This window comes from Lottia gigantea (genome assembly GCF_000327385.1).
Source record: "Lottia gigantea unplaced genomic scaffold LOTGIsca_182, whole genome shotgun sequence".
NCBI lineage: Eukaryota > Metazoa > Mollusca > Gastropoda > Lottiidae > Lottia > Lottia gigantea.
In genome coordinates, this window is record NW_008708330.1 from 281,501 (window position 1) to 291,914 (window position 10,414).

Consider the following 10,414-nt stretch of genomic DNA (forward strand, 5'->3'; position numbering starts at 1 on the left):
TTTAGACAAAGAGTAATGATAACTTGTGGTATAAAGGATTTTACTTTTCAAGATATTACTGATCCAAGTGAGTATCAAATACAAGATGAGACCATTATTTCACTATTTGGCAGCTATTTTTCTTGAATCAAAAGTAAGAAAAGATATATGGAAACTGTGTTCTTTCCCTTATATTAGGTCTAAACTCTATTCCAATTGGATCCATGTAGAATCATATATAGCAACTTTTTGTTAATGCTGGGAAACAAACTATATTACATTTATAACATGCATGCAGAAATGCCACTTATAAGACCTGTTACATATTCATAAGACCTGTTACATATTCATAAGACCTGTTACATATTCATAAGACCTATAAAATATTCATGTGCTTAATAGTTACTATTTTTGCTGAATCAGTTATTTAATGTCATTTTATATTTCAGCATTAAAACGTTTAGTAAGAGTTTGTAGTGCTGCTATCAATCTGTATAAATTTAGAGACAGTAGAGTGACAATATTTGACAATTATAAAGAAGAAAATGTAAGCCAGTAATTAAAAGAAAGGTTTTTTGGGGTTTGATCTCAACGAGTTAAAGGGCAGATTCACCATCTGTTTGACCAATCGTACCTTGTCTCAGAAACTATAATTGTTTTGCGACGTTAATCAGTTATAGTGTTCACAGCTCCCAGTTTAAATTTGAGCCTTTAAATCTATGTGTATCCAGAAGTAAATTTGTTTGAATGTTAAAATGACTCGTCTTTTGCTCAGAGGCCCCCATATATAGAAAAGACATATTATATAGAAGTCATGGAATTGAAGTTAGAAAAGGTCTGAATAGTATCTTTAAGTTTCTGACAATCTATAATATAGTGTAAGAAAAATAACAAACAAACATTATTAGTTATGCCGACTCTTTAAAAGTATGAGAATTTGTTTGTATTGTAGAAAAAATATAAAGAAATATATGATGAACTAAGACAGAAGATCAATAGATATAAATCAATTAGAGCTGAACAAGAACCTGAAATTAAACAGGTAATAGATCATGGTCATAGCTTTTTTTCTTGTTTGAGCTATTTACATATACTCCTGAACTCCTCAAATACCAATGGGTGCATATATGTCCCTACTGCCTCAAATACTACAGGGGCAGATATACCACATGGGTAGTGTTCTTCTCAAAATCGTGTTTGAGAACATTCTACTGAACAGAGAATCAAACGCACCTGAACTTGATTAAGGTCAAGGCTATCTCTAAAAAGTGACACATACAGATGGTTGTGAAATTTAAGATAATTGCATCATATATGCTTTAATTTTGCCCTTATTTCGATTTCTCTTTGTGTGAGGTGTTGATTTATTGCGTTTTTGGTATATGTTGTGTATATCAAATTTCTATAAAATAAAGATGTGTTTTATTTATTGTTCTCAGACAACCCCAATGATGTATATATATTTTTATAGACTCAAGATGGAATAGATACTCTGACAGTTGCTATGGATAAAAGTCAAAAACAATCAGCCAGTAAACAGAAAGATATGCAAGAAGTTAAAACAGATTTAGCTGAGAAAAAGGCTTTAGTGGTTAGTAAAATATAATATATACTAAAAATAACTCTTGGGGACAGAATGTAGCTCAGTCTGCTAGAGTGTTGGAATATGAATGCCAATTCTTTTATCACCTGAATGAGAATGTTTTGGTCATCAGTCTTACAACTGACCTAGTTGTAAATGGATATTATTTTCAAGTAGTGCTTGCAGGATATATCGATGAATCAATGTATCACAATACGACAAACCATGATACACATATCGTATCGAGAGGCCGTATATCAATACTTGACTGAAATGAAATCACAATTATTTTCCTGGACTTGATTGGAGATACCCAGCATTAATACCAAAGAAAGATCAATGACAGCAATGATCAGTTTAGTAAAGAACTGGTAGACATGATTCTCGAGAACATAAAGTTGTTATTGGAAATGGATGGTTATTTTTTTTTCTTGTTGGTTAATTCGAAGTACAGTACAAAGTTCTCGTCTTTTTTTGCAGGACCAAGTGAAGGTGGAAATAATAGAACAGGAAAAATTGATTGAGAACATTGCCTTGAAAATAGTTCAATCACCAGAGAAAATCAGGAAAGAATTAGAAAGGAACCAAGAAAGAATGGTATCAATGAAGAATGAAATTGATGAAAAACGTAACAGACGGACAGAGTGGACAAGACAAGCTGATGTATTTAAACTAAGAGAATCAACTGCAGATAAACTTTTAAAACTTCTACAGTCTTGTCAACAAGAAAAAGACCAAGAAAGGTACATAAACAGAAGAAAAGTTGTATGTGCACAGTGGGAAGATTCAAACATACCATTAATTTTAATAGGCACTCTTGGGCGTCAATCTTATATTATACTCATACCTTAAAAGATTCTACCTCTTAAAATGGACATACTAATTTAAAGTCTCAAACTTGGTCAATAAGTGTATATATTCATCAGTTGGACTTACCAGGTGTCATGACTAAATAATAGAATATCTATATAATACAATATATCTATTAAACTAAATAATTATTGAAAGATCTTTGTGAACCTAAGTTGTAATATCTTTTTCAATATATAAAGTTTTTGTCAATCATGATATACAATTGTTTTTTTAAGAGACCTAGTGAAAGATATATCACAGAATGGTGAAACAATACAAGAATCTCTATCTACATTAGAAGAAATCAGTGTTAAGAAGAGTCAGCTAGAGGCTAGATTAGACTCTAAGAAAGAAACTATTTCAAATTATAATTCACAGTTAACAGCTAAGAAAAAAGCCTTAGCTGAACATTTAGAACAGATCAAAAGGTAAGAATGGCCATTTTGCTTTCAGATTATTTATACAAGGTGATATTTCTCAAAAACATTCCCTGTTCTACGATTTAATCAATTTGTCTAGAGAAATGGGTGCCGCTTGATTGGTAAGTTCAACATGTTCGAGATTTATGGAATCAACAGAACATTTAACAAAACAAGTTGGAACACAGTTCAGAATGCATTTCATTGAAACAATAGTTGGTGCAGACAGAATGTGATATATTCACTATCATACTGTTTGATTGGGGGCAGAATTGGAACAGAACTCTCCAATCGAGCGCCACCATGGGATGCATGAAAATGTTTTTGTTTATGATTTTATAGTCAGAAGATGTCATACACAAAGAAACACAATAGAGAGACAGAACAAGTAGAAGAAATTATAAAACAACAACAAACAGCATTAGATGAAACACAGAGTGCAGACGACGAACTTGATGAAAGACTTGATACAATTACCTCCCTTTATACTCAACTATCTGAGAAGGTCAGTGGTAGTTTTTACTTTTAAAAAGGGCTTGCTAAACTGGTGTGATCATTATAGACATTTGCAAATTTGAATTTTTCACCAGGGGTTCCAGTAGAAATGGTTGACCATTTTATAATTGATTGCTGAATGTCGAATGGGGCTAGTATGGATAACTGAGCCCACTAATCATGAGAAAAAAAAAGAGATTTGCCTTCTGGAGTTGGAGCAATTGTGAACCAAGGGAACAAACACTCCAAATTTCATGTTAGCATGGCAGGAAATGGACTAATCCAGATATTACATAATAACAGGTTGCTTTTACATAGTCTTTGTGATAATATGAAAGTTTCATTTGAATTTATTTTGTATTTATAGTATGGTGAAAGACAAGAGAAATTAGGAGAAGAATGGGAGAGATTTTTACAGACATTAGATGTTGGAAAATAAAGTCTTGTCTTGTATTTTACTGTTAGTGCTTTTACTTTCAAGGACTGTTCCTAAATGTAACTAGGACCAGGATTTAATTTTGATTCCATTTCTTACAAATTTGGTATCAATTCAAAATATCCCAGTAGTTAACTTTCTAAAAGATCTTGCCTAAGACATTAGTTCCTTAATGTTGCCATATATTTCTAGATTTTACTAAAAATTCTCACGAAATATATTTGATTTGATTCACAGATCATCGTGATAAATTTTTTTAGCTCATCATGGGAAATCACAAAAGGGGCCATTTTGACTTGCAAACTGAGATAGAATACCACGTAAATTGAACCATTGCATACAAAATTTGATGACGGATGTGATGGGATAACAAGAAATTCAAATTATTTGGTGAAAATTGAGTCCAGACCAAGTTGTTTATCAGAAAGCACAAGCCATGGTATTTATAATCCTATTAACAAAGAAAGCCAATATATAATAATATAATTTATTAAGTCTTCCTCTTGTATATATATACTACATACATCTAGAGACAATTACAAAATAAACACAAATAGTTAACTTGATTTTGATTGATAATAACTGGTAATTGAAACCTATATGTATTCATTACTACTTTAACTGCCTTAAGTTGACTATTCCTGTTTATGATTATCGATGAATAGTCTGTGCACATCAAGAAATGAAAATGAAATGAATGGAGTTTTACATCCTACTTTTCTGCTGTGCACATCCAGGTCAAAGCATAAACAAAACAGTCCACTTTAGTTTGAGGTATTTTAAATAGTAATGAATACAGTAGAGGCCTGACTTAATAGTTCCATTATCTTATAATCCACCTCAAAATCAAGTAGACTATTCCTGAATTTTAATTTGGGTTGATAAAATAAATAATAGCACTACATAAAAATACAGCAGTGTGCTCCTGCAGTTGGAATAACAATATTATCCACCATTGTATAGTATTATCCACCAGGGGAGTCATCAGCCTATTGGTGTAAGAAATCCAAAATGGCTTCTTTTCAGATATAAACCTCTACTACATTTAAATATATCATATTATCTATTTCTATCATCTTTTACATTATAATTTCTTGCTTGAGGTTTTTTATTTAGTTTTAATTTGATATTTTTACTGGTTGTTGCTGATTGAGGTCTCTTATTGTCTTTTGTTTGTAATGATGTTTTCTGTCCTTCTATTTGTATTTTATTATCTTGTTTATCTACTCTTCCACTTTTATCTGTAATAAACAGTATACACAGTTACAAAACAAGATTTATAATATCATAATCAAAGTGAGGGTGGGCTCAGTGGGGATGTCCCTCCCATATAAAACAGCAAAATGGACATGTGCTGTGTTCGATACCTGTTGTGATTACTGTACTTCGTATTGACATATATTCACAAAGCTAACAGCTTTTCATCCATAAAGCTGTAACACTATTTTCACAACATATATTGAATGCAGCAATAAGCCTTTCTCCCAGTGCTCAACAATGTGTGGTGTTTTGTTATTGTTTTGAATTTTGGTTTATCAATATTGTCAAAAAAGGGAATTATCCTTGTTTTATAAACTTCATTTAGTTTTCAAAAGCAGTATGATTTTCAAATGTTTATTACCATTGGTAATCCAATGAGTCTTCAAAAAACTCAAATAAAGAATATTACCACATTTTCCATAACTTACTTGAGTGTGGTAGAGCTCTGGGTGTAATTAAACTAGGACTATCCTGACCGTCTAACATCTTCCATACTTCCTGTATAGATTCACCACCAACAGACGACATACTCATTAATACTGGATCATCATGACTACCTAATACTTTATTATCCAGACTATTTCCAGTACTCATCATTTCACGACTCTTAGAAGCTGCTGAAAATATTAATTTTTAAGTTATTTCTTATATATTATTATTGCAGAGATCATATTCAAGGAACTTTTTGGACACTATCATCTATCATAATTATTTTACATGGGTCGAATACACAAAAACAAGGTCCTGTCTAACATTCAGCCCATGGGGACAATAAATATTTATGCAACATAGGTCATAAAATGTTGTCAAGCAACTTCACTATTGTGGTCTTAAATTATCTTTAATACAATCAAAGTTGTCTCCCATGACATGAAATGGTAGCCTTACATGATAGATGATTTCTTTACTTTCTTGTCTTGATGCTTACCTAATGTTGATGAGGAATCTTTTAAGACTGGCCGGAGATCTGACTGTCCCACATCTTTAACCTTTGGTGGAGAAAATTTTTGTGCATATTGTAATTCCTAAAAGAAAAAATAGCCATACTGACCAGAGAGAGCTAGGCAAGTTATCATTGAATGATTTTACTCATTTTAAACTGAAGCATGGTATATTAAGTATTCCACAAAATTTCTACTCCGAACTGAACTCATAAGCGAAATACAATTTTTAGAAGATTTTGGCTGGTTAATCTGGGGTTGCTAATTTCCAGACAGTAGGTTGCCTCAATCTAACTCCCTATTTGCATCATCTACAATATTAGTGGTCCAATGAGGGAGGACGGCCAGTAGTAACTGCCTGACTGGTGCGGTACCTATCTAAAATAAGTACATACTAACCTGTTTAGTAAGTTGATATTGTAATTTCTCTAACTGACCTAGTCTGTTGATAAAATCTTGGTTTAACTGTTGACTATGTGAATTCAGGTGTTGTTGAGAAGTTAATGGAGCAGATGTGTAATGGTGGCTGATCACAGTTGGGTTAACAGGAGTAGTAATATGGTGATTTGTAATAGATGATGATGGATTTGGTGCTGAAGTAATTCCTGAAATGTAAAGCTGGTTCTTTACCATTATGCCTCAAGGTTAATCCAACCGAAAAAAAAGAAGCAAACTCAAAAAGTATATCTTGAAACTATATATTGGAACTAAACATGAGAATATTAATAGCGCTGTGGATATGAAGAATTAAGACTTCCACAGCAAATAATAATTATTAATTGCAAACACACGAAACATTTCAATTCTAAAGAGTATTTTTATGGAATTTTGAAATAAAGTTATCATCTTGAAAAGCCATTTACTGTACTGTTAAAAAAAATAAGAATTTGTTTGTTGTGGCAGAATTCACTAGAAAAATACAGCAAGCTAACACTTATGTTACCCTAGGACTTTGTTTATTGTTTTGCCTCTTTCAAAGAGTTCAAAAAGCTAAACACATCTACACTTGCCTGCTTTTTTCAACTCTCCTCTAAGTCTATTACCAACTTCTATTAATTGTTGTTTCTCTCTAGCTAAAGTAGCAATATGTTTAACTGCTTTCTTTAATTTAGACTGTAACTCTTGGATAGCCGGCGTAGAAGATTTTCCATCGCTGGTATTAAGATTATCCACCAGATTGAGATTAGCTATGTTAATCTCCTGTTGTTTTAATCTCATAATCTCATCTTGTAACTGTTGGATTAGCAATTCCTGAAATAAATTTAGTTATTTAAAAAAATCTGCTTCACTTTAAAGAAATTTAGAAAAGGCTTGCAGTTCTTGTTGATAAAATTGATAAATTACCTGAGCTCCTAGATTAATAGCTGGTCTTGATTCTGCCATTTCTATTTTTAATGCTGATAACTGAAATATAAAACAGATTCAGTTATCTGTCATTTGAAATGTAGATTTACCACTTTTCTTTGAATTTATCAGGTAGAAAATATGTCTAATAAATGTTTTCTTCCATTCTGATAGATTAGCTATTTAGCTCAGTATTAGTTATAAAAGATCTTCATTGAACAATGGACTACCTGTTTAGACTTACACAGACAAATAAGTCAGGTGTCAGTGGAATAGCTGAAACAGTAGTGAGTTGGATTGTTGTCTGCTAGACTATTAGGTGCAGTGGGTTCATCCTCAAAAGTAAGCAAATATTAAGGAGAGGATACTATAGGTGAAAGCCTGTTCCCTAATCCTATTATGTAAATAAATATTGTTTATATAAAAAAAAAGTAAGCAAATTTGGATGCAATGGGAATAACTCATGAGAGTCTACATAGTGTCGACATTCATTCTGCAATATCTAATTATCTTCTCAACAATTGACACAAAGTAGTCCATGTTTCACAAATAAATAAACCAAGGATAGTGTGATACAGATCCAAACCACAAAACGGAATCCAAAACAACATATTGGTAAAAAAATGGACACAGATAATGAACTTTTCACATGATGAAGTATCATAAGTGAGTAAGTCTGTCATAATGAAAAGTGATATCAGGTGTCTAGAAGAGTAAGCATACCCTGCCTGGTGCCTTAGATATATTGGAATATTAAAAATAACTCAAGATCCTCACCTGATTACCTAATGCAGTCACCTCCATATTTCTTTCTAAACTTCCTCTATAGTATTCATCAGCTTCTTTCCTAGTTTCTATCAGTTGTAATTCTAGTTCAGATAGTCGTTGTTTATAACTAGCTGTTTCTGCCTCGTGTCGTCGTTTAGTTGTATTCAGTTGATAATGTAGTTGATCTATCTCAATCTGTTTTTGTCTAGGCTGCAATAATTAGTTAACATCATTGACACAAGCTCATCCCATGCTGTTAGCCACGTTTTTCAATATTAGTATTTCATGATCAAAGTATACAAACAGGATCAAGTTGTGTCCAATGAACACTTTTGACTCAAATCTTATTGACAAGCTGCTGACACATGTTTATTTAGATATAAGATTTTCATCAGCTGATATTGAAAAAGGAATTTTGAATCTGTAAGTGAAAAAAAAAGTAAGTTGCACGAGGTTTAGATATAGATAAATATGCGTTTATGTTTCAAGGCAGTAAATTATCTTTACCTCCTGTGATAGTTTATCTGTTGAGGTTTCTAAATAATATAATCTAGCTTGTAATTTTCTACATTGTGCATTTAATTCTGTCTTTTCACTTTTAAGTATTCCTAGAAATAGACAATTATCCATCATTTTACAATACAAAAATTAATAAACATGTTAACAATCAATTTGATTATATGTTTTATAAAAATAATAAACACCTTCTATTTTCTGCACTTTACGGTACAATGAATCCAGAAGAAGGAATTTTTTAGTGTTTTCTCTTCAGGTTACATTTTAACCAATAATAATCTGACTTAAATTCTTCTTTAAATCATGATTAAGGAAATTTAGACTCATTGATTATCAAACTTTGATGCCATAGCTTCAAAAGTTGTAATAATTCATGCTAACCAATCAAAAACAATGACACTAGCTGGTTATGTTAAACACTAAATTTCTAGTCAGTAAATGTTCATTGGCTTAATATTTTAATGACCTAGTTTTTGTATTGAATAGTAATTTTGTTAGATCATGGATGGAAAGTAAAGTTCTCAAAAAATAAAAAAAATAACTAGCAAGATTTATCAAAACTACTTACCAATTTGTTCATTTAAAGATACTATATGATCTCTAACTATGATGTTATCTTTAACTTCAGATGGTATAATATCTTTATTAATATCAGATATTAGTTTCTGATCTTCTTTACATTCTCTTCCTCTAATCTTCTCTTTTAAACTCTTAATTTCATTCTCTAAACTTTCTATATAATCTGAAAAGTTTCAAATGAAGTAGAGGTTTACACCCTGCATTTTCACGTTTCTGGAAATCTAAGCTATTTTTCATTTATCCTCACTTTGCAAAATGTTAATTTGAAATCTGGTTTGTCTTCAATTAAAGAAGATGGTGAGTAGTAGTAAATGGTTCTTAAATTCTTACATATAGTTATAACAAATGATATTATAATAACTGACAAGTGATACAGCTGCCTAGAATTGAGCTGTACACAGAGTGTACTTACCATTGTCAGCATTGACAAGATTTGGTGATGAATTATGACCTGCTGAACTTTGACCTATAGATTCCATTTGTTGTCTCATCTGTGATATGACATTACGTAAGTTACGATTTTGTTCTTGTATTTTCTTAATATCTTCAGAATTAGCACTTTCTATCTGAAACCAAAAAATAAATTCAAATGTATTCATCAGCCTAGTATCTTTAAGTCCAAAATTCTTCATCGTATTCAGGCTCAACTTGAATAAGTTCTGTAGGATGTCACTGGCAAAGCAGTTCATGCTCACTCTTTTGAAGTTTCATATGCTTCTCAGTAACTATTATTGCTATTTTGTTACAATTTAATATTTAATACAATGTTCTTATCTCACCTAAATGCTTGGATGAGAATAACATTCACTATTGATACATTTATATATACTCAAATTTGAATATGAAGTTTTAAAGATTAATGGTTCATATATAATATTCCTCCAAAAATGAACACAAAAACGACAAAAAATAAAAGTGAAAAGAAGCATGGAGAAACGTCTCTTCTTACATGAACTACTACAGATTTATCTAATGGTATGCCATGTTTTTTCAGCGTTGCCATGACGATGTCTCTATCTCTTTCAACTATCTTTAATAATCTTTCTTGTTCTTCTAATGTTCTTGTATTTTCTTTTACTGTAGCCATGGCCTAAAATTACATTAAAATTCTAAAACTCAAGAAATTTGTTTTCAATGTCTTTTAAATCAAGCATGTTAAAATTTGACCTATTTGTAACATTACCCCTTGCTCCAGAACAATTCTTGAATGGCCCAAATTTTACTGGTAAGTTGAGTCTACATT

The 10,414-nt window shown here is 31.4% G+C and overlaps 1 protein-coding gene across 1 annotated transcript; it reads right to left on the bottom strand.

Annotated features, from left to right (window-relative positions):
- Positions 1-4,822: 4,822 nt before the first annotated feature.
- LOTGIDRAFT_174116 (hypothetical protein) lies at positions 4,823-6,597 on the bottom strand (the record flags this gene model as incomplete). The annotated part of the gene is made up of 4 exons (XM_009052448.1): positions 4,823-5,004; positions 5,452-5,640; positions 5,952-6,048; positions 6,364-6,597. The coding sequence occupies 4 exons, from the start codon at positions 6,595-6,597 to the stop codon at positions 4,823-4,825; spliced, it is 702 nt and encodes a 233-aa protein (XP_009050696.1).
- Between the last annotated feature and the right edge of the window lie 3,817 nt (positions 6,598-10,414).